At 50.8% G+C, this 25,676-nt stretch overlaps 1 protein-coding gene across 5 annotated transcripts in view; it reads right to left on the bottom strand.

Moving 5' to 3' along the window:
* The window catches only part of ZFAT (zinc finger and AT-hook domain containing), a 196,828-nt gene that overhangs the window by 120,928 nt on the left and 50,224 nt on the right, over window positions 1-25,676 (bottom strand). For all 5 annotated transcript variants that reach the window (XM_027611408.2, XM_027611429.2, XM_027611440.2 and 2 more), the window contains 2 exons: window positions 6,481-6,669; window positions 4,565-4,715 (listed from right to left, as the gene is read on the bottom strand). In XM_027611408.2, coding sequence (XP_027467209.1) covers window positions 4,565-4,715; window positions 6,481-6,669 — 340 coding nt within the window. The remainder of the gene's footprint in view (window positions 1-4,564; window positions 4,716-6,480; window positions 6,670-25,676) is intronic.

Raw genomic sequence — 25,676 nt, forward strand, 5'->3', positions numbered from 1 at the left:
CCAGTCATCACGGAATGAACTCCGACAGCTCCGTCAGACCAGATGCAATCTGCTTGGTCTGTTCCACAGCTGCAGCAATGCACACTTGCCCGCCCGTTCAAAGAGCTGTCGGGGGGAGCCCTCTGCCCTTTGCGGCCACTCATCAGTGAAAGTCCCGCCCAGGGCAAGTGAACTGGCCTATCTGACTGGGCACCTGGCCGTCATGAGCAGAGCTCCGTGCCTGCCCTTCTGGCGACAAAGGGTCTGCTGGAGAGCATAGGTGAGGGGGGCAAGTGCTCAGCTAGGAGGGCCTGCATGGGCCTGGCCAGCAGCAGTCAAGGACTGGGTCAAGGGCGGGCAGTGGAGGCAGTCAGGTGCCTAGGAACGGGAAGCTGCGTGTTGATGTGCATCATGCTATGTCCCCCGAAACTCCATCAGTAGCTGAGCTGATGCTCCAGGCCCCATCGCCCCCCTCCTCCACCACAGCTAGTTCAGCGCTCACACGGAGAAAAGGGGACTGCTGTTTAACTGCGGGCCGTTAACCTCATAAACCACTTATCAATGACTTTCATCTAAGAATACCTGCCAGTGTATTTCAGGCACTGTGTCAGATTTTGTGTATGTGATGGAGAATAAAAGCATGGTCTGCCTCATGGATCCTTTCTCTTTCAATATGGCAACGTGTATGAGATGGTTGTAACAGCTAATACTGAGTAGGTGGTACGCCAAGCCCTACTGGTACACCCATTGTAAGGATGACAAAACAGTCTCTGCCCCAGGTTATACAATGAGTAAGTGGTGAAGCCAGGACGGGACCCGAAGCGGACTGAGCATCTAGAGCCTGCACACTGCTCCTCTTCCTCTATAACCCCTGCAAACACCACGCCCACCACTCCCCTCCCCAGTGTGACCTCACGCACTGAGAAGGCCCCCTGTATGGGGCTTCCAGTGCCCTGGAACAGCCCTGCCTTGTTTCTGGAATCAGTGAATGATGGTCACCAAAGTACTGCAGCAAGCAGCAGGGACAGGAATCGGCAGATGAGCCAGACAAGCAGGTGAGGCTTCCTCTCCTCCACAGTTGCTCCCTCCTGGACGTATGTCCAGGTTGTCCATGAAGATCCTCAGAAACATTGATCATCACTTAGTGCTGTTAATCAGACACCATTAAGCTGTATCCACCATAACTGCAAAGTCTATATTTATGGAACTATCCATACAACTAGATTTGATCAACACAGGTTGCCTTGTCTTTAAATAAAAAAATATTTAAATCTATTGTAGTTCATAAACACCAGAGGGTACCATTCACATAATGTAATTAAAATATTCAAATCTGAAAGTCAGTATTACGCCTGCATGCTAAACCCAAGGCTAATTTCAGGAAACTAATTTGGATCTTTTTCATATGACAAAGAAACCCAGAAGGTGATATAGATTTTACACCGGAGAAAGAAACCCTGGATTCAGAATGTTAATTAAATAAACAAATCACAGTATTTTCTCCTCTAATGCAACATCTAAATGGTCTTAGGAGAATCTTTTGCTCTGATTTTTTTTGGTATCATTACACAAATACCTGATAAAAGCCCTCAGTGCTCTGTTTCCCGCCAAGGATAATGAATCTGATGAAGATGCTAGGCAGCCGACATCTGACTCTCAAGCGCAAGCCTTGCTCGCTACCACCGTGAACTGACGCACAGAGCTGCAACGTCCACATGACTGCGTTACATCAGCTCACTCCAGATGTTCCCCAGGCAGGGAGAGAGCCACTCTTGCCACTGCATTTTAGAAAGTGATCATGCAGAGCTTAAAAAGGTCAGACCCCTTGATGTGCTTATTCCACGTCTGGGAATCCACTGAGAGAAAGCATACAAAATGGGAACAAAGGTGTTCACCGCACAACTTCTCACAGCATTAAGAGTGGAAAGCTGCTGAAAGGTCCCAGCATAAGGAACTAGTTTGTTTGCACGTTTATTTTTTTCCTTCTTTCATTCAAAAAAGTACTCCAAGCCCTGGGGACACAATAGAGACAAAAATAAATATAACTCGTGCTCTCTTGGAGCCCACTTTCTGGAGGAAGGAATAGGCCAGACTAATAAACATAGAGATGAGCAGGTAAGGAGCACAGCCTCCCTGCGGTGACGGGAAAAGACAGGATGATGCTCTCTGAGCCCAGATCAGGGCAGATTGATCAGTCTAGGGGGCACACTGTCCTGAGCACTGGACATTTGAGCAGATAGCTAAGGATGAATAGGAGTTAAGCAAGCCAGGGACAGGGGAGGCATCCAGAATGAGGAAGAGGCACCTGCAAGGAGACAGCAAGGAAGTACAAGTGCCCAGAGGGCTAGAGCACCTGCTAGAGCCCAGAGACCATGGGCAGCCAATGGGGAGACAAGGCTGGAGAAGTGGCAGCCCCAGGAGGCCCCACAGGCCAAGTTCTCCTAACAGTGTGAGGCCTTGAAGAGTACAATCACACGGGCATTTTACCAGATCTCACTGGCTACAGTGTGAAGAGCTGAGCAGATTACAGAGGATCCTCATCACAATGTAACACGTCACTACAGAAGAATTTGTGAATAATCTGAGTAACGGAGGAAAATAAGCACAATGTGATTAGGTATTAAAAGCAAGAGACAAAATTGCATTATAAAATATAAACTCAATTTTATAAAATATATGGGCTGAAAAAAGGCTGGAAGGAGATACATTAAAAACATTAACAGTGACTATATTATGGTAGTGAGATTACAAATGACGCTTGTTCTTACAGTTTTCTGCACTTCCAAAATTTTCCACAGAATGAGTCTGTGTCCTATTTGTGTGAGACCCTACCTGATATGTTGATGTAACCTAGAAGTTTGTATCTATATTTTGCAAAGCAAAATCATCATGCAAAAAAAGTCTCTTTCTTATTCTGTAATTTGTACTATAAAATATTAACAGAATACATGACAATTGGAATACAGCCTAAATGTTCTGTTTAGATATTGTGTCCATTTGCCTGTTAACTAGATAACCAGTTAGCTGAACCCATCCCCAGCAGACCTTGAAATAGTGTACAGATAGTTGGCTAAGGTCTACAAATCAACTTGGGACCAGAATGATCTTCAAATTTAATTCCATGACAGTTTTGCCAAAGGAATGAGTATTTTTATAATTTCATCAATAAATTCAGCTGCTCATAGCTGCAAGCATACAGGATTGAGGCTACAAATTAATGAAGCATCCCACATGACATCATGTTCATATATTTTGTCATTTATTCTCACCACTAAAAGAAGTCACAGTATACTAGAGATAATCTTACGGCCAGTATAACGGAGGCTCAAAGGCAAACCCACTTGTGCCAAATACAATAGAGTAAAAGCTTCATCCTGACGACAGCCGTGCCGATCCTGTTCTCTCTCCTGCCCAGTGCCTGGCACATAACAGCCTTTTAATCTGTTGAGCTGAGCCCCAGTAGAAGAATCTAGAGCCAAGCCAGGTCTGTTTGGCACTAAAAGCTATACTCTCTTCAAGAACAGCTCATTTCCCCTCTACCAGAAACAGGTGAAACCCACTGGCAACTGACATTTTCATTGTCTTTCCTCTCAGCTGGGAAAATGTTTGCAGAGCTCAGATGATCAGTTTGCTAAGCCACCTGAACAGGTACCGATCACAGCTCAGAAGGAGACCCCGGAGAGGGTGTGGAAAACGTACCTACTCGTTCACTACAGGGCTGTCAACTGACCCGATGTGTTTGGAGGGCAGTTCTCAATGTCGATTACAGTTTTAAATTCTCATATCCTTCGAGACAGCAATTTCAACTCTAGCAATTTATGCCACAGGAAGTCGTGAAGAAGTATGGAAAGACGAAGGTAGCAGAACCTTGAGGGCAGCATTGTCCATCGAGCAAAAACTGACCACAGAAACTATACTGCACCCATTCAATAGCAAACACTTGTTAAAAAATATGTACTGAAAAAGATTTTCAACGTGTGGTAAGTTAAAAAAAATTGGTAACAGAGCATTTGCTATTTTGTATTAGAAAAAAAATAACAAAATTAAAGGGCTATATTTTAGTATATCATGAAAAAATTATGGTGGCATATGACCAAACTGTCAATAGTAGTTACCTCTAGAAGAACTATGGGTTACTTTAACCCTACATCATCTGGAGTGCTGGAACTTTCTACAAGATGCTTGTGTTACTTTTAAAAAGTGGGGGCGGGGAATTTTTTTTCTCATCATAATATGTGCAGTTTTAAAAATCAGCAAATTTACTAAGGCCTTGTTTATTCCTCTTTATATCAAGTTGAACATACATTTGCCTTAAGTAAAATGCTCCACCTTCATCCAGCCAATTGGTGCTCAGTTCCAAAAGCGTGTGGATCTGCCATGCATTTCATAGAAGCAATGCGGGCTCGGTCAACACACAAGGACCGTAACGGAGGGTCTGACTCCTAGGTTAAATCAAGAAACCAATGTTGTCCACAACTCAATCTGCAAACAGAGTCCTGATAAGGTAATGCGCTGGTCCTCTGGCCTGCTACGGCCATCACGGGAGTCCAGCCCTGGCTGGAGGCGCACGGGACAGACACCTTACCTGCTGGACTTCATGGGTTGCTCATATGGTGTCTGCTGAATGGCATACTCCTGGTACCCTCTCCGAGGCGCCAGGTCGGCCAGGGTGGCCTCTGGGTTGGCAGTGCCTGTCTCTGGGGGCCCGGCCTCCACCGGAACGATCCTCGTAGCACCTGAGATGGGTACAAGGCACCGCACATTAAAGAGGCACCACGAGAGGCTCTGACCCCACCCCACACAGGAGCACAGCCTTGCAAAGTGTGTGTCTTCACTGTACGGCACCCTTGCAAGGTATTGGTTTTCCTGCAGTTCACACACTTAACTTGTGTGTGTGTGTGTGTGTGTGTGTGTGTTTGCAGAGGGGAAAGGGCAAGTTTTCTAGGAATCTAGCAAAACATCCTTCTGGGCCTCCTGAGTGGCACATTTGTTGAGTGTCCGACTCTTGGTTTTGGCTCAGGTCATGATCTCAGAGTCATGAGATCAAGCCCCACGTCAGGCTCCCTGCTCAGTGCAGAATCTGCTTGAGATTAGCGCTCCCTCTCTCTCTGCCCCTCCTGCTCTCTCTCTAAAATAAATAAATAACATCCTTCTGAGGTAATTTTCACTTGATCTATTAAAAAAACAAGGAAGACAGGGACATCCATACACATATGTTCACCTCCCAGGTTTCCTGTAGGACCACTTGTGTCCCACTCTGAGTAAATGGAAAATTGCATCATGAGATTATGGAGTGGTGGCATCAGCTGTAAACAGGAATCCAATCTGCCAAGGGTCTAGTCGCACATACGACATGACCTTACCACCAGTGGGCCTGTTTCCACCCTAGCAAATGAAAGGTGTGGAGTGGAAAAACACAAAGGTCTCTTTGCTTATGCACTTCTAGGATGCGAAATGATCAAAGACTTGTATAGCAGTGAACATGAGCACACACACGTGCAAAGAAAAGGCTCCAATCTACCCCATTTCTAGAATAGCAGAGCAATCAATTACACGTTTACCCCCACTTATGGAAAGCTCAAAGAACTACCAGCAATTTTAAGGAAGTTACCATGGGAACCTCCAGAGATGCGGAGAACAGGAACAGGAGCCGCTCCCTCTCCGAGGTTTTGCTTCCCGGGCCGATACTGCTCTGAAGTAGGGGGCAGACAAAGCAACTTTCCAGAAAGTTCTAGCCATATGTTTTTACGTGCCTTATTTCCTACCGATCATCCTACTCTGTACTGAGGGATAAAGAGGCACTTATCTGGCATTTTCACTTTAAATAAGAAGCGACTATTACCATTGAAAAGAGGTGCTTCAAAGGCTGTAGCTACTCTTAAAATCCTACACAATTTTTAAATATTATTTGACAACTATCACCCCAAGTGGATAGGAAAATAACCATCATACTACTTTGGAACCTGCTATCATAAACTGCTTTTTGTCTAAAGTATCCCTTCCCAAAAGACCTTTTTTAAAAAAGGTAGTATAATATCTCCACTCTATTTTATGTGAAAAAAAAGGGAGACCGAAATTTACAGTATTATAAACTATGTGATGAGCCTACGAAAAATGGGCGGAGGGACCATGACAGCACGGGTTCTGGGGAGCAGGCGCATCCATCTGGTCTGAGCAGGTCTCTCCCACAGCGGCCCCAACACTGAGGGCAGTAAGGGGAGGGCACCCCCGGGCCAGGGGCTGGGCCAGGGAGGCAGAGGAAAGAAACGTGCTGATCGGGCCTCCGGCAGCAAGAGCAGGCCCCCAGCACCTCTCGTCTACATGCTATCCACGACAGTCCGGAAGGAACAGGCCCGCCACGGTGCCGTGGGAATGGGCAACCAGAGGGAGACCCCGTCAGTGAGCCAGCTGCCCAGGACCACAGGGTCCAAGCTGTCGGGCTGCCCAGTACAGACTCGCCAAAAGATGTGTGTTTTGCCCCTTCCTGCTTGCTGTGGTCACCTGGAATCGCTTCATGGGCCGTTAAAACCACACTGATGATGGGTTTCTTCACTCCAGAAATCTGCCCGGCCTCCTTTCCTGACGGGATCTTCTGGACTTTCTCTGTCCTCTGTGTCCGCGGCCTCCTTGGGGTCTTTTCTCGATCATCTTCCTTGTACTTCCTTTCCAGTTCAAGGTCAGATTCATCACCTAAAGAGCAAATAATACCTAGATTTATAAAATAACCTTTTAGATCAGTGACAGAACTGGAGAGTGCACATAACCTTTTAATGGGACAGTAAAAGAAATATTTATGTGTGATATATACACGCTGGTCCTCCCTGCTATGCGGGCCTCTCGCTCTCTTCAGGCACTGTCTTTGGTTCTCCGGGCTCTCATCTGATTCAGTAAATACTCCCCGCACCGCTGCCACGGGCCAGCATCCAGGCACCGGGGATCCAGTGTTGACAGAGCAGGCATAACTCTTCACTTTGTTCTCACAAAGCCTACCAGACTTCAGAGTTACTACAGAAGATATGGTCTCCAAGATTTACAGCCTAGGGAGAATCATTCAAGCTGCCACTACCAGCTACCTTCTGTGGTGGATATAAAGGCCCATAAGGAACAGACGCAGACCCTCTCCTCAAAAGCCCTGCAGTCTGGTGGGAGAGACGGGCAAGGACAGTCAGCTGTGCGCCAACTGAAATGAGGAGCGATGGAAGAATCCAAAACCATTAGCTCTGCATGCTCTGTAGCTACAGCTTCATGGAGACTCAGGGAGGTAGAAATAAAACCACTGGAGGGAGTAAAAGCTAGGTCCTAGAGGGCCTTGAGGCCCATGAGAGTCTGGGGCCCTCCGTCCCGGAGTGCAGTGCTCACGGAGACCAGGCTCATAGCGTGAGTGGGCGAAGCCACCAAGTGGGGCTCCGGCGACAGAGCACAGGCCCCAGAGCCAGTCAGGGCCACCCTGTCAGGGCCGAGGACAAAGTCACCAGATCTCTTGATTATTCAAAGGGAGACAGGAAATCCACTTTTCACATGAAATCTGGTTTTTCAAGGTTGACACTAATCTAAAAAATCTTAAAACAACGGGAGAGCCAAGCACAACATGTCTGAGGTTGCTCTTGACCCACAGCACCCCCTTGCCGCCGTGGAAGGCACGGCGAGCTGCTGGAGCATTTTATGTGGGAGAAGGGCTACCCTATATCCATGCTTCGAACCCGTGCCACCACTGGGGAGGATGAAGTGAATGGGTTCAAGAGACATTTCAACACACGAAAGAAGGGCTGTGTCAGCCACAGAAGGAGCAGCTAACTTCACACGGCTAGACTCGGCAGTAGCCTGAGGGCTAAGAAACACTCCAATACCAAAGTGAAGAATAAAAGTGCAAGCGATCTCTTGAATGCAGCCTGTTCCATATTCCGAAGGAAATACAGGGGAGGAAGGGGAAAGGGGCTTTCTGTCTTTTCTGTGGAATCACAACCACAAACCTGAAATAACTTGCCCAAAAATCACCTCTTCAGAACGTCATGACAAGCAGAGGGAACCATTCCACACAGCCTGTTAGCAGAGATGAACACAGGGTGGGGGCTTGGTTGCAGGACACGCACACGGGTGGTCGGACAGCGGGGGTTCAGAAAGCACTGGCAAGGGGCGGCGGGGCGGGGGGGTGGGGCACGTAGGTGAAGTTAGAACCGCACAGCAATAAGGCAGAAGCTAGAGAAGACTGGAGAAACCAAAGAGAGACTGCCTGGGGCAACTCGGTAAGTCTGTGCTTACCACCATTCAGGTCTGCCCGCAGCCAGACCTCAATGTACCAACATTTTCCTGGAGGAACAAGATAAAATGGAGAAGCACAAATTCTCGGGGAGGCCTGCTGGTGGGAGGAAGGCTCTCACAAGATGAGGCTAGGAAAACACGTGGCTAATGGGGCAGAGTGATCAAAATATCCACTAACGTTCCGTGTCCTACAGATGACATCTTTTGGTGCTTGTCCCCATAATCCAGGTGGTGCCTGGAACATGTGTAGACCTGGTGGAAACAGTCTTAGGGAATTTAATTGCCTGGAAAGGGTCCTTAGTCACATAATTCGTGTGAGCACAAAACACGTTAACGTTGAATTTCAGTAGAAAAATCAGCAGATGAGAGCATGAATCAGACGGACTGTGCATTACTACTCTCCAAGGCCAAAGGGGAAAGTCAAGGACTATCACACAGGTCCATCCTTTGAGGATCATTACAAGTCCTGCAGAGCTAAAGAACAGGGCAAAACAAGGGACCTGAAAAATTGCCGCCAGTGCTCATGTTCTGTGAGGTTGGATTTGCACCATGCCTAATGGGAATTTTTTCTATCACTCCGTAGTGGCTATATTAAACACATCTCAAAAAGTCTACAAATCGCCTGAGTCACAGTTCTTTATGGGGCCTACATATTGCATGATCCGCGTGCATGAGCAACTACAGTAGAATATACTGGATGCCATGAAGAGGCAGAAACAACATATCGAGAGATTTTTTTTGCTTTTAAAATGATGCTCCAGTTTATAAAAGAACTCACCTGGGGATACAATTCAATATGTGGGTGACACAGCAAGAAATAGGTATGTTCATATTAAAAAAAAAAGCCCCCAGAAACAAAAACCAGCACCCTCAGAATTTGAGCTTGCCATGAGCTGAACCTGGGTTAACAACATGAATCAACTAAAAAACGAGAAGCATCCACACAGTGGTAGCCTGCATCATCAGGAGGGATCTTGTGATCTTGACTCTGCTTTAGGCATCATATGTTAGGAAGGCGCTGCGGAGCAGGCCACATGAGGATGGCGGATGGGAGTAGAAAAACGTTTGGAAGAGCCTGAGTTGGGCCAGGGTGGAGAAGAGGAGATTGGGTAAGAATCTCACCTCTCTGCCAGCAGTGCTCGAGCTTTGGCCACCAGACCCACCGCCGGTGCCCGTGCCGCCTCAAGGGTGGCGCCCCTCCAGCTGCAGGGACAGAGAACGCTGCCCCAGCCCCAGCCCTACCCCTCCCCCAGCCCAGCAGCTGGGGCTACAGGACCTCAGCGCAGGCGAATGGGGTCCAGTTGAAGGCGGCCAGTGGGCTTCTGGGAGCAGTTTTCCTCCCTAAGAAGAAAGAAACGCCCCTCTTCTTCAACGGGACATTACCATGTCCACTGCTCAGAACTGAGACAAACACGCAGAAACTACAAGAGATCAAGCGAAAGACGAGTCAGTGCTTTGAGGGTCTTGAAGGCAAGTATGGACCCTGGGATCTTGATGGCAGCTGTGCCACTAAGCCCACCCGGGAACCACTGGTCCTCAGAGACCTTGTTACCCAAAGGAACGGCCATCCTCATGCTCAAACTCATCTGCAGTTGGCACCTCTGCTAAAAGTTATCTTGACTAACATGCTCTCCAAACCCTTCTCCATCCTGACCCAAGAGTAAATTGTTTCAAAATTCAAACATGCCCCGTCCCTGCCCCCTTTAAAGCTCTTCAATGGCTTCTCTCCCATTTCCATTAGGAGAAAGTACTAGATAAAGCCCTCTGGGATTTGCCATAAATCCTCTCTCCCAGGACCCCTGAACTGTCAAAGCCACATCTCCCACACACATGCCCACCAGTACTCATCAGCTCACCCCTTGGGACTAGAACAACACTGGATGACAAGCTGACCAAACACCCAGGATTGTTTAGTCTCTGGACCTTGCACACAACACCCTCACCCCACACACCCTGCCTGTCCAAAAGACAGAGGCACACAGATTTACACACGCACACTCATGCACCAACGTATCACCATATCAATGGTTGGACTTCCCACATTGCTTTGCAATTTTCTATTCAGACGCCTCACTGTGCTGTGATCTCCTGGAGGGTGGGTCCATGTCTTCGTGTTATTTTACAAGCCTAGCACAGGCCTGGAGCAGAGAAAGGGTCTGCCCTAGGTGACAAGACCTACTCTGCTGTGCTCAGAAAAGCCCAGCTGGAACCAACGGGTACAAGTCACAACAGGTTTCAGCCAGAGAAATTTCCAGCAGTCAGAGCTGTCCAAGGAGGAAAGGGTAGCTTTTAGTGATGCATTTCCAAGAAAGTTTCGGATCCCGTTTGTGATGCTATGGGAAAGACTGCACCACCAGGGAAGTCAGACGAGGCAACCTTTGCGTCTGTGAACTCTAGGCTGACTCACAGGGAGATGGAGCTTGCACTGGAGGAGCATGGCCCTGGAAAGAAGGGGGCAGGGAGAAAAGAGGACAGAGGAATGAGCAATAGGGGACAGTAAAAGAAAACTCTTGAGTAAGGCAGTGGGCAAGAGAACACTGTGCACCTCCCTCCCTTCTGGATGGGCATGAGAGTCCAGTTTGTGCTTTGTATGGGTTCTGAGCCCCCCACAGCAATGCCAGTGGGGCTCTGGTTGTGTCTCCCGGGCCCATGCCCGACTCTGGCAGCAGCTCCAGAAGATGGCTCACACTTACCTTGTCCTCCAGCATCCCACCTCAGCGCACACGGTGCCCTTCGGGGTTCCTGCTGAGCCCAGAAGTGAAGACAGCTCAATATGATGGGGGATAAGCCTCAACCAATGAAGGATGGGAGCCAGCACATGACCGCTCTGGGCTCCTGACTTGGGTGGACAATTCTGAAGACCATTCTGAAGCTTCAAGATCCTGGAAGAGCTGAACCTCTGCTGACTGCAGCAGTGAGCCCAATAACAAACCCTCGGCTCTCCTCCCTCCCTGTCTCACCTCCCCACTCCCTCACTCCTGCCTCCTGGGATTACCATCCCCATAAACTGTCCATAGCCACGGCTACCTCCAGGGGGAACAGATGCTAAGACACTCTCCACTGAAGACTGCCCCAAATACACATTCTTCCCTCAATTCTCCGTGGCCTCATGCAACGTGGAGCCACAGCCCACTCAGCTATGTTCCATTCTCAGAGCTTCCGAAGTCTCCATGCCAAGTTTTCCCACTGATTCAGGCACCACATGGCGAGCACTGACCTCAGCAGCCTTGGAAACGATTCTTGGAGATGGTGTGACATGGTCCCTTCAGCAATGGAGCACCATGCACAGAACCAAGTTCCCACGGGAAACCAGCATGTGCGTGCAGGGAGTAGCAAATCATTCCAGGTAAAACACCAAGCATGAGAGGCGCGAGCCAAGAGGGCGAAGAAAGACAGGCAGACAGGGCCCACCGTGACCCTCGATGCCACCAGACACTCTGGGCTACAAACGCAGGTGTCTATGCGGAGAAATCACGCATCGTCTATGGCACTCCTGCGAGCCAAGCTCCTTCCAGCCCCGGGCCCGGCTCACAGCTGGCACTACTACCGATTTTTCATGCCCAGACACAGCTCAAGCACAAAGTAGGTGTTCAACACTTGTCCTTGGAAAGAAGGGAGAATGGAGGGAAAGGGAGAAGAACTGCTGAACAAAAGCCTTGCTGGTCCTTTTGTGCTCCCTCCCATGTGGACACCTGGCCGGCTTTGCTTGTGCCTGGGTTTCCCTGCATCCTCACTGGACCCATGTCTGTACTCTTCAAAGATGTCTTTTCTCTACTGAAAGGCCTCGTGGGCTCAGCCCGGAGGTCCTGCTGGTGCATGCTTTCCCCAGGGCTGCTAATTCCACCAGCCCGCACGGCAGTCTTCCGGACGCTCTGTTGATATTCGCCAGCTTCCTCTGAGTTACTGACTTTTTAAACTTTACACCTCATCCCAGCTAATGCCTCCATTCCTCCTGGTTTCTTTTTCCTTCCAAAATCCAACAGCTCCACGATGGGTGCCGGTGTGTGTCCTGCACATGGCTGGTAGGGAGCCTCGCAGCAAAGGGCCCGCAAGAGGACACAGGACAGAGGCGGTGGGGGCATCCTGAGCCTCAAAATCAGGGGGCCCAAGGCTGGACTCCACTCGACCACTTCCAGTGGGACTTTGGAAAACTGCTTAACCTCCATAAAATCCCTCAGAAAAAAAAAACAAAATGACGACACAGGCCACCAAGGATGGCTTTGAGGACGAAATGACAGGGTTCACATGCCAGTCCCAACACACGTTAAACACCCTGCCCTGGAAACACCTGAGACACTGCATCGCGCCCTCCAGACTACTCTCATCCACCTGCCTTTACAGTCCACCCTGACGGCACGGTCTGAGTCTGCTCGCCTGCTGGAACAGATCGCCACAGACTGGGGGGCTTACCAACAACAGAAGTCTATTCCTCAGGGCTCTGGAGGCTGCAAGCCTGGGATCAAGGCAGACTGGGTGCCAGGTGAGAGCCAGCTTCCTGGTTCTTGGTGCCTTGTGTGTCCTCACGTGGAGGAAGGGGTGAGGGGGCTCCTGGGGCCTCTTTGATGAGGACATTAACCCCATTCATGAGGGCTCTGCCCTCAAGACCCAAGCATCTCCCAAACTCCCCACCTTCCGATATCATCATCTTTGGGGATTAGGATTTCAGCATAGGAATTTGGGCCGGGGGACACAAACATTCAGACCCCAGCAGGCTCATGTAGAAGAAATAAAGTCGGTAGCCAGAGGCAATCTTGGGGCACAAGCTTCCCCACCCCTGCCCCTCGGCATCTGTTGGTTCATCCTTCTACACCTCCCTCTCAGAGCAGATTCTGTCCAGAGCAAGAGCTCGGCTCTCTGTGGAGAGCAATGTGAAGGAGCCCCTCACCCGCACATTCTTGCAACGAACAAAGCCCTCCTCCTCTGTTGAGAGTACTTGAATCCCTCCCAGAATATCCTGATTTGGGTTTGGCTTTGTTTTTAAGATTTTTAACACCCCTGCCATGCAAACTGAACAAATACATAACATGACTTTCTCCGCTAGCATTAGCAACAGTTAAAATTTAAAATGTCTTGGGCAATGACACAGCAGCACACGAAGAACAGCAACAGCAAAAATGTCTGGGGGCCACCGTAGAGTCAGTGATCCTAAAGATCAAGGGGCAGATGGGTGGTAGGGAGTCACTTCAGACAGCTGCCAGTCACCAGGCTGTTACCACCCCACCAACTCAAAGGCAAGCTGTCTACATGGGCAACCAGTCTGGGAACACAGACCCCTCACTATTACCCACAGACGGCTTCACAGTGACCTGCTGAGAAACGGTCTGGCCTGGACACACGTGAGAACCCTCTGAGCTCTGATTTATTAAGTTGGCTTGAAAAAGTAAATTGTAGACAGTCTCAACCGTGACTGCCATGCGTAAATCCATTGCCAGGAGCCTTCCAGGAAGCACAAGGTGAAGGGCATTTTGCAGACAGCCACTCTCCGCCACTCTTCACCTCGGGCAAAGGTGACAACAGAAAGGAGGCACGGCATTAGGCACATCTGAGCATGTCCCTGCCTCTTCCCCAGGCTGCCTGCAGCTCGTCTCCCTCCATTCCAGTCTCCTCCCCCATGCTTCTGGATGTGACGTGGCCATGCTACAGCATGGGGGGGTCTGGTTTCCAGTCCATGGAGGTAATAATCAGCACTGACCTCCTAAGGAACCTACCCTGTGAAGTCCCAGCCCTCCGCCCACGTTTGCCACCCAAACTCTCCCAGGACTGTCCGTCCTTCAGGCACGCTCGCTCCAGACCCAACACTACTGGAACCCAAGGCCAATTAAACGACCAGGCTCTGCGGACACGTTCACTTTTATTTTCAGGACTCTACCTGATTGTGACTCAGAAGGGCCAAGGCAAATGTGGGTCTGACTTCAAAGCCTGTCTCTTCAGTTTGTCTGCCTGCTTGCCAGTTACCCTCTCCTCACTCTGGTTAAGTATTCATGTCAAGCACTGCTCTTCTAAAACAATTTCTATCTGTGATAACAAGTTTCAACAATAATTTTCTACCACTTAATAAAACATTCTCTTTGTAAACTGTCTCACTCTCCTCCTATTTCCAGATCTTCTCAGTGTCCATCCTTCTTAAACCAAACATCATTTCTGCACAAAAGAAATAAATATTTCCTTGGAATTATCAAAGGACTACAGGATGTATTTGTGCTTTACTAGTCACAGTTCATTCAACAGACCCTTTGGGAGTGCCAGGCACCGTCCTAGGCATTGAGGACACTGTGCGTACGAAATAGAGAAAGATCCCTGCCTCCTGGAATTTACACGCTAGCAGGGACATTCAGTTATCTTTAAACCATGATAAATAGGTAAATTACATAGTATGTTAGAAGGTAATCGGGCACTTAGCAGCTGGGCAGGTCCAAATGTTCAGTGTGGCGTCTAGCACTCTAGTTCTGATCTAACAAACACCATGCACACAACCATTTCCTACTGATGAGGACAGTCACTGTGATGTGGCTTATTTATTTACTTGTTGGCTTGGTCGTGTCTGTTCCCCCTGTGATGTGAGTGCACTGAAGCACGGCAGGATTTAGCCCATTTTGCAGGACGCCTAGTCACGCAATAGAGTGGAGAGCCGGCAGGGCCTCACACTTCACCAAGCAGGAAAGTCGGCCATTCGTTAAACAGAGAACGAGTGAAGGCCCCTTGGTTTCCTGGCCCTGTGCCAGGCTCTGGGGACCCAGAGAAGAGCCAGGCCCATCCCTGCCCCCAGAGAGCTCCGAAGCTCACCCACGAACCACCACCCCACCCCTTAGCATTCTACACATGCCACCCCACTTCGGTCCTCGGGTCCTTATGAAGCTGCTCTGTTCCGCAGCCCGTCATAAAAATCAGACTCAGTGAGGGAGAGAGGCGACAGAACCAAGAGACCCTCCCCCCAGCAGATGGCAGACCCAACATCACACCTGAGTCCATCTGTGTCAGAGCGAGGGCTTCCGGCTGCCCTCTCCTGCCTCTGGTGGGTGCAGGAAGAGAAGTTTACACCGAGTACATGGACAGGAACCAACTGAACAGCCGGGCTCCATGGCGGAGCCTCGTGTCGTCCTAAGTGGCCGAGAAGACAGATGGGCCTCACCAGTGGGCTGAGAAGTGATCTGCATGCCCATCCCTCTGCGCTGTCCTTGGGGAAAGGTGTTGGGTGACAGGTGCTCATGTACCTCGGCACCCAAACACTGCCCCTAAACAACCTCTTTCCTCCTAGTCCACCTCCCTCTGACGGGCGCCGGGCCCATCTGTGCAGAAGGCTGAGGGGCGACAGGCTGGTATTACTCAGTGTACCCTCAGTCGAGCCCCCGGAGGCAGCAAGAGGCCATTTGCTCCTAATCACATCCTGCGCCCCCCACCCACCTGCCACACTAAGCCCCTGGTGCAACAGATTGCCAGGCCAGCCCCCTGCACCCTGGGCTGAGCATTTAAAATCCCACCGTGGCTGGATGGTGGCATGCCCGGTGCTCTGCAGCCATGCTCCCTGCTAGGAAGAGGCAATTCTTGGAAAGTGAAGAAAACTAGAGTTTGGGTTCTGTTCACACAGGGAAAGACTGATATCTTCCCTGCACCAAGATGGACTAAGGCCTCTGGCAATACACAAGGCGAGCTAAAGGTAGCTGTTGGGTGACGGCAGGATGCTGACACCAGGCTGACGCCGATGGGTACTTTGGGATAATTTACTCACCCTTGTTTCAGAGAATACCCAGTTGACCCCCTGGGCCAACAGAGGGTGCCTGATGAGGAGTGGCCGGCAAGCCAGCATCTTTTAATGAATAGCATCGTGTGGAAAACAAAGCCACTGATGGGGGGGTGGGGGAAGGGAGTGCCCGGATCACCCCTCAAGGCTACTACATGCTCTTTTTAAGGGGAACCATCGTCCAAATATCCTGTTTTGTATATGGGTGTTAATTACACAATTAATTCTAAGGAAGTATTTTGTCTTCAAATTGTACAAGAAGTCTAAAATATCTCCACTGAGCTCTAGAAAAGGCTCTTGATCCAACAGAAAACAGGATGTAATTTCAGTGAGATGGACAGCTGATATCTGCCAGAGGTGCTTGAAAGCCAGCCTGGACCGGATGCCATCAAACCCCAGTGGGTCTCGAAGGCCCGCCCCCAGGGAGGCCCGCCCGCCAGGCCATAGGAAGGAAGGGCAGCATCAATCCCATCAGCAGCACTGGGGTTCCCACGGAAGCACCTGACAGCGGTCTCAGTCTGTCTGGCATTTTTCCTCTGGTCAACAATCACGAGAGACAGAGAACCTACGCTGCCATAATAATAGCACCTGCTCGGGCACCTGGGTGGCTCAGATGGTTAAGCGTCTGCCTTCAGCTCAGGTCATGATCCCAGGGTCCTGGGATCGAGTCCCACATCGGGCTCCCTGCTCCTCGGGAGCCTGCTTCTCCCTCTGCCTCTCTCTCTCTCTCTGTCTCTCATGAATAAATAAATAAAATCTTTAAAAAAAAAATAATAATAGCACCTGCTCTTCTGCGCGGTACTTTACAGTTGGCAAAGCACAGTCCTGAGCGTTAACTAGCACCTGCAACTCCACTATCATGTGTACCATGTGCCTCCCTTACCAATCTTTCCATGTTTCACTTTGTGCTCCCAGGCTCTAATAAATGTGCTCCCTCAGCGGAGGGGCCCTTGTCCACCCACTTCACACTATGTTGCATCACTGAACCCCAGCGTGACCCTCACTGCATTAGGACGGTGCTTCTCCAGTGTTTGTAGTCGCAGGATGCTTTTCAAGTGAGTTATTTAAGCAATTTCAATATAAACAATTGATAAAGGGCATGACTTCTCTGGTTAAAGCGGGAGGGGTCCCCTCGCCACCTCCCACACCACCCCCCCACCCATCCATCCTGAGCTGCAAGCACCTCTGAAGGACCCCAAAAACAACTTGAACACTAGTGGATGAGGCTGCACGAGGAGGGGCTGGGTCAAATACCACTCCAACTACAGTCGTTGCTCTGAGTGGCCACAGCAGAGGGCAGGGTGTGTGAGCTACAATCTGCCTTTCAGCAGGATCGGTGGGGAACTCTCTAAATGTAGGGTCTGCATGTGCAAAGCGCAAAGCGAGTCACTGCGAGGTTCGAGCAAGGGAAAGGTGGCACGGCAAAGCACGCACAGTCGTCCCTCAGGACCTGTGTGCGGCCATGGAGCTGATGCCCACCTCGGGTCTGGGGCTGGGCTTCCCGTTCCTCATGCTTCCGTCCACCGCGTGCCTCACCCAGCCCCCCGCCTGTGCACTCTGCTGACTCACTGCCATTCTGGGAACTACCACTTTTAATTTCTTGACATCTGTGAATATTGTTCTTCAAGCCCAGCACATTAACGTAATTCTTTGTATTTCATTTCCTTTCAAAGAGACGGTGTTTAAAAGAGCAATGGCACAGCACAAAGTGGAATGCGGACGTAATGCGGAAGCAGATGCTCACAGGCGCGTGTGCACGCCACAGTGCTGAGACCCCCCCCCCCCCCCCCCCCCCGCCAACACATCTACAACCGGGCCTGGTGCCCACATATGCAGGGAGGCGCTCTGACTACAAACCAGGGGCAGGCTCGCTTCCGGAGCAGAGACCAAACATTTGTTCCATTCTAAGGATAATGAGCGAAAATCCAGAGCCCTCAGTGTTCTAGCAAATTCCCTCAAGGACCCCCCCTCTCCCCGCATCCTTCCTCCAGCTGCCTGTGAGGCTCCCACAGGAGCTCCACTGCCCTCAGGCTTCCCCCTGGGTTTGGCCACTGGAGGCAGCAGCAGGAGATGGGGCGGGGGGCGCTCCATCCCCAGGCTCCTTCCCTGCTGCCTCATCTGAGTTGCTTCATCCCCTGCCACAGGCTGGCCCTTGGAGCTCTGGAGACCACTCTCCCCACTGCCCCTATACCCAGGGTGTTAACACCACCTCGCGACCCCATTGTCCACAGTGTCCCACAGGACCACAACCTTTAATAAAGCATCCCTCTCCTAAGCCCTCAAGGTGCCAATTCAAGCATGCCATCTGCTTCCTGCCCACACCCACGATCCTTTCAGTCCTCCTAGATGGCTCCTCTTTCCAAACCCCATCTCACCGGCAGGTAGCACGAGCCACACTCCCAAGCCCCAAGACCAGTGGCCTCTACCCCAGCTTCCTCTCCTGTCACCTCCCTGCCTGACTTACCATCGCTGCCTGTCCCCCTCCCCCTTACAGGCCGCCTCCCCAGCCCTCAGGATGCTCAGCAGCAGGGTCCTCGGGAACCTCCACCCACTGGATGCCCCATCCACTCGCGCCCTCATCTGCAGATGGCCCCAAGGCTAGCGCTCCGGTCCAGTCCTCTTGCCGGCTCCACAGCCTGATAGATAATATCCCTTTGCACACCCAGAGTCCACCAAACTCCACACACGACCAGAAGTACAAGTCCTCTCTTCCCCAAACCTGCTTCCCCCTTGGGTTCTCCAGATTGACAGGGCCCATCCTCCACCCTAGCACCCAAGCCAAAACCAAGACCACCTCCCACCCGCTCTCTCCGGCTTCCCACCCACTCCAAGCTCTGCCCAGGCCCTGGCAATCACACTTCCACCAGAGCTCTAGAATAGGTCCACTTCTCTTCACTCCCAAGGCCACTGCTGAATTCAGATACCGCAGACGCTCAACAGGACCACTGCCCCAGCCCCCCCGCACCATGTCCCACTGACCACATGTGGCTGGGGGGGTGCTCCTCTGAGCCTTGAGGAACGCTGATGCCTCGGCCAGGCCTGGCACTCCCCTCTCCATCCCCTCTCCCCCCACCTCACCTCCACCTCCACCCCTACTCCTCGGAAGAAGAGGCCCACGTGGCCTTCCAAGCTCAGCCCGAGCCCTCCCTGACCACCACCCTGCCCTCCCAGGCTGCTTCCACAGCAACTTCTCTGAGCTCCCTTCAGACCCTGTTGTGACCTATACAGGTGCTCCTCGCGCTTACCTCAAAGTGCTAGTATCATGTTCTGCCCACATCACGAAACTCTGAGCAACTTTGCTACACGAACCGGTTTACCTGCCATCACATCGCCAACAACAACCATGTGCCCGGTACACAGACAGCACCTACTCACTCAGCGCTTCTCATGAATCATGAATGACCCACAGCAGAGGTTCAAAAAGATACCCATTTTTCTCAGCCCCTAACCATATACACCACACACACACCCTTAACTCTGCTGAGCTTCTCTGACCTTACAAAGAAAACTTAAGCCCCTCTGATACAAGATCTCCTTGTTCCTTGCTCACCACCCGCCCCCGCCCCAGAGGGGTTCCTTTGGGAGGGACACTGTTCCATTTTCCAACTCCACACGTCTAGCAGTGGGATCCGTGTCTGCGTTTGTTATCTTTGAGTTCCCCACAGGACTTCACAGAGTCCCCTACAGAGAGTAACACTCAAACCAGGCAGGTTGACTTGGCAAAGGGCAGGTGAAGAGTTAAGTGTACATGCAATCATACCTTTGAAGAAATTAGCTCATATGCACTCATTCATAATTAACACTGCACTAATATTCTCAAGTACCTATTCTAAACTGCCCAAGAACTAATTAAATCTCACAACACCCTAGAGAGTAAAGTGTTATCAGCCACATTAATAAAAAGCTCAGAACAGTTGTCAAAAAAGACTGATAAGGGATTATATTCTGGGACTCCGGCCCCAATTCACTCCACACTGCTAAGACAGCAGTTTCTGGAACTTATTAGGCCACGATCACTCCATCGGACCTGCTGAATACGCATCTCTCCCACTTTTGCTCATACCCTCAGGCTTTCTCACAGATTCCCGGCTGTATGGCTCTGAAGGAAAGCCAGGCAAGCACCTGCTTCCAGCAGTGCCCCACGAGGGACAGCCATGAAAAGACACACAGGATGGGCACGAGGCCTTTGTCTTCCACGTGACCCCTGTTCTCGCTACACGACCACGCCTGCAGTCTTGAGTTGGGAAGGAAATGCCTCTCTCACCTCCTCTCCACACACACAAATGCCATCATCCTTACACATGGAGCTCAGACCCCCTCCTCAAGAAGCCCTCCAGGATGTACCCTACAGACACGCGGTCCTCTCCTGCCCCTCCGCACGGGTTTGGCCCTTCTGCCATCGTCCATTATCTATTCGCCTCCCTGTTCCCCTTTTCAGACACTCAGCTGCTCAAGGGAAGAGACTCATCTTACTCAACTCTGATCCCCAAAGTCTGGCTTGGCGCCCAACAACAGCATAAGCCCAGGAATCAGGAGGAAAAAAGAGAAGAGAATCTGCCTGCTGTGGGGAATCTCAGCCCTCGGCTTCAGCCGGCCTCCGTGGCAGCTCACAAGCACCAGGCACAGCAGTTAAGTCCGGCTTTAAAAGCTTTGGGCCGTGGGCCATGGGCCACCCATCCCAGTACTTCTTAGCAATCAGGGGTTTTCAAGGGAGAGAGAGTACTCCTTTTCAAATGGGGCCCCAAGGCATGGCAGCTCCCTGTCTTGGGAAAAAGCATTCATTAGAGTGAAAGCCCACGGTGCCACAGCCTCCATCACACCCTATCAAGGTCCTCCATGCCAGTACTCAGCAGGCAGCCCACTGAACTGCACACAGCAAGATGCTCTGGAAGAAGAGACTTCCCCAACACAGTCCCAGACAGCCCGCACGGCCCTCGCTGCCCTCCAAGATGCTGAACAAGGAAAGTCCTCATTCAGAAGTCCTGCCATACAGTCCTGCTGAGGTGGGATCTTGTCAGTCCCCACCCCCAAACCCCCCCCCCACCACCGCTACAGAAAAAGGCTCTGAGTGCCCCTGGTTACCCGAGAAACACAGCAAGTGAGGAGCAAGAGATCGGGGTGCACAGTGCCAGCTCTACTTCTGACTTCTGTGTCTCACACCAGGATACTTCATCCCCAACAGGACTGGAGGTTTTAATTCAGGGGACTCTGGGCCAGGGCAGGGGGGCGAGTAGGAGGCCCAGCATCCCAGAAGACAGCCAGGGCTTGAGCTCAGAAATCTAAGGGATTCGGGTAATGGCCAGCTGGCCTGGGAAAACTTCCTTCCCGTGGCAGAGCCTCTTTCACTTCATCTGTAGTGAGATGGCAGTCCCAGCCAGGCATCTGGCGGGAGGACCAGAAGAGACACTCTGAGCCCTGGCAGCAGCTGCTGCAGCTGGGCGCACACCAAGAGGACGCATCAGCCTCACCGTGGCATCCAGCTGGGGACAGTGAGCGCCATGGTCCTGCTGACCTGGGTCTAGGATTCCTCAGACCCATGGATGTTCTGGACGAGCCTGCCTCTGGAAATTCTGCGAGCGCATAAACAGACAACTACAAAACTTAGCAGCCTGATTCATACTCACCTCTAGCTCCTCACGGGCTCCCAGCTATCGGGCCCACACTTTCTTCCCTCCCTAAGGAACTCTGATCACATATCCTGTTATAATCTATCTGAACTTCAAGTATCAGAAGCCAGTGGAGTAATGAAGGTCACGCACAGGTATTTTCACTGGGCATACATTTACCAGCTGCCTCCATGGGTAGGCTGGCCCTGAAGAGAACAGGCTGGCTGGGCTGGCTCAGGGTGTGCAGGGGGCTCTCTAAGAAGAGAAAGCTGCCTGCACCAAAGGAGTCAGGAGACAAGTGGGCACAAGCATGCAGAGCAGTGGCCCAGATAGCAGTCCAGTCTCAGGGTAGGGGCAGGCAGGCCACAGGAGGATGCTCAATAGGAAAGCGACAGGTTACCTTTGCATTCGACACCGCTCTGTGAAGAGGGGGCCTAGGGGGCCAGTTGAGAAGCGGAGCGACCACTCCCAGGGCTGTGGCTAAAAGTGCCTGGGAGTGATGAGAAAGCTGGACGTGGGGCAGGGAGGAAGGTCAGTGAGGAGACCAGGCGCCCCAGAAGGACGCAGGGGGCAAAAAGCCAGCAGGGCTTGGTGACCATTCGTTTAGTCTGGGGTGAGATCAAAGTTGGAATTAAAGGTGACTCAGGTTTCTGTCTCCGATGACTGAGAAACACCAGCAAGTGAGAAGTAACTTTCATAGGCAACCATCTAATATGGGCGGGAAAAAAGGGGACGAAATCCAAAATGTAAAGAACAGAGTCCGGAAATGACCATGAGCAGCTCTGGATGGTCAGTCAGCAACATGTACAGGGACGTCAGCCATGTCATCTGCCCCATACCACAGAGAAATGCATGGGGAAGTTAGAAAAACTAACCTTCATTTGCCGCCTGTTAAGACTCTGTGTAGCCCTAGTTTCTGCTCTAGAGGATTCGTGCATTTACTGCACTTTCTGTGTGCCACCAGGCACTGTTCTAAACACTGGAAACAGAAAAGAGAAATGAGATACCCACACAAAGTGCCTTACACACTCTGTGCCAAATCCATAAAGGAGCAGAGTCTGGCTCTAGATTTTGCCAAAGAAAGGAGAGATATGAGTGATTCTGTGCCATGTGCAGGGCACCAGGCCCTGGGGATCCTGCCTGCTGAGCTATCAGCATATGGGGAGACAGAAACACAGACTGACGCTCTTAACAGGGGAAGACACGCATGGCATGGGGTGAGCAGCCTGCGCTGCTGGGAGGCAGAGGCCAAGAACAAGGACGCACACACCAAGCCAGCCTGCAAAAGGAATGAGGCCAGGAGCTGCAGGTGAGTGGGAATCTGCTGGCACCCGAGAGGGCCCCAGGGCTCAGGGGCTGTGGATGAGTGTGGCTATTCAGAGGACCGAAGGAAACAGGTCTTTCCAGGCAAAGGGAACAACGTACCAGAGAGAAAGAGCACAGAGTCCTGGGTCCTGCGGAAGTTTGTCATGGAGACGCAGGTGGGCAACAGAGGCGGTGGGGGGGGGGGGGAGCTGTCAGGTTTATACATAAACGACCTAGCAGGTTTGGGAGGAGCTCCGACTGTCTGTGAACAGGGGCAGGCGTGCCGGCCTGTTTCCGAGGGAGGGATGGGACCAGTCTGCACTCTGGAGAGATGGCTCCAATGGCAGGGAGAGCCAGAGTGCACACACCCAGGGCATGCGTAAAACAATCCACTGCTATCTGGGAAGAAAACAGAATTCCTCTTTGCCTTTCTGACCGCATCCTTGTGAATTTTATATTTTATGTACGTTTTACAATGCCTATAATAACATATTCTTACAGCAAATGTGTATTTGAGCCAAAATGCCTGAGCTCCCATCGCAGGCCCACCACTTCCTGTAACACTGGACAGGATGCTTGTCTCAGTTTCCTAATCTGCAAAATGGGGACAAAACCAGTAACTACCTCATGGGCTTTTTATGAAGAAGAAATAAATTAGTATTTGTAAGATACACAGAATAGTGGTAGGCCTACAATAAGGACGCTGTAAGATGGTTTTTAAATTTTAAAAATGCAACTTATTAGTAACTAAATGACTATGTATCAGGGACGTGTTTGCAAATCACTGGTATACAGAGAGCATGGGTCGGAGCAGAAGGGCAGACCAGAGCTGTCACAAGAAGAGATGACAGGGTCTGACCCATATGAAAGGGAGCTGGCGTGGAGAAAAAGTCAACTGGCCATGGTAAGTAACCAATATGACAGGTGAGGGATAGGACACATGGATGGTGGGGCTGGTCACCAAGTTGGAATGGCGGGGGCGTTTACAAGGAGCTAGACAATGAGCAAGCACCGAACATGCTGCATAGCTTATGCTGCCTATGGGTACGCAGTACCCAAACTGATCGCAAGCTCAGCAGAGGGTCTGGCCAAGGAGGACGTCTGCAGGTCACAGAGCACAGCTGGGGGTGGCTCCAAGGAAGTGGACAGGAGCCAGGCAGCCGTCACTAGTGGCCATCAGCAGACATCTCCAGTTCTCCCCCACCCTGGCACACGGCAGGGTTGCACTTTCTAGCCCCCTGAAGTCAGTGGGGCCGTGACATCAGCTCTGGCCAGTGGAATACATGGGTGGAAATGACGGGGTCACTTCGAGGCTGATGGGAAACCATCCAGGGCTGTCCTCCCTTCTTGCACACTGACCAGCCACCGTCATGGTGGTGGCTGCTCTGTCTGGGACCCCGAGTGAGCATAACCTCCGAGGACCTGCAGTGGGTGTGCAGTCCGAGGGAGAACTCGAGCCTGGTTGTGTTAGGGCCACCGCCATGAGGGAGAGGCTTGCTCTAAGGACGTGACCTGGCCTACACTGACTGACAGACTCAGGGACAGTGACGTGATGAGCAGAAGAACAGAAGCTCACAAAGAGGGGAGGGGCAGCTGGAGAGGGAGGAGGGAGTTAGGAGCGTGAGGAGGGAGTTAGGAGCGCGAGGTGTCTCAGGGAGGGGACATGAACGTGCCAGGACACGTGCCTACACTCCCCCGCAGGCTGGAGGCCGAGTATGCATGGGCACCACTGCGCTGCATGACCTCCAGGCTTCCACCCACTTGACTGGTCTGGTAAACAGTGAAACTGAGGTTTATAGACAGCAAAAGCAAACAGTCATCCCTCATTACACAGCTCTCCACGGAGAAAGGTGTCCTATTCAGAGACTGATACTGCCTTTCCTTCACACCTGCAAATTTTCAAACACACCTCACCCCAAACCGTTTTCAATCATAGCAGCTCTTACCAAATCAGCTGTTTTGCTAACACAAATACAGAAGGCACTTGAAATATTGTTGTAAAAAAAACTCCATGAAGATCATAGGTGCATCTTAGGTAAGATCTTAGAATAAATGCCTTGTCTTCTTTAGGACAGATTCAACAAGAATAAGAGCCAATTTTTGCAACTCTCCTTGCCAAAATTGACCCCAGAAACAAGCTTGGGAAGGTTCAGAAGTCACTTTTATAAAGTTGACATATTGGTTTCTATAGGCTACAAACTGTTTTTTCAGAAACACCAGCTGTTCCACATAATGGCACAAAAAAATCTCTTTTCCTGGTTTCTTTTACTATTCAAATGCAGAATAAAATAAATAAATGTTGAACACATATCAAAAGTATTATTTTAACTTGCCAGGGTTCAGCTAGGGAAAGGCTTATGTTGTTTCCTTTTAATTGTTTTAACAAGCTAGAGAGTCAAGGTCAATTGTTTGAAATGTCACTAAACTGCTCTTTACCGCCCATGTATTAAAACAATTATGCAAGAATTTTCCAAATTGTAATGTCGTGCTTGGCAAACTGGGAAGCGTGGAGCAATTGCAGAGACAGCGGCCACAAGGCAACTGGGCATAAGGTCATCTCTGCATATTTTAGAGGCTTCCATGGGGCCCAGAAAGGGAAAAACGCCCAGAGTTTCTACCTTTCCATTGCTGTTAAAGTCCTTTGAAGGTCATTCAAATCAATGGGCTATGCGGCCATTTCCTCTACAGCTTATTACTGGAGGCAGCTGATAATCCTATTAGCAAGGGCTGCTCCTGTCTGCCACTGCAGGAGACACCGCCTAACGAGCTACGGAGTAGAAAATAAACAT

Source organism: Zalophus californianus, chromosome 4 (assembly GCF_009762305.2).
Source record: "Zalophus californianus isolate mZalCal1 chromosome 4, mZalCal1.pri.v2, whole genome shotgun sequence".
Lineage (NCBI taxonomy): Eukaryota > Metazoa > Chordata > Mammalia > Carnivora > Otariidae > Zalophus > Zalophus californianus.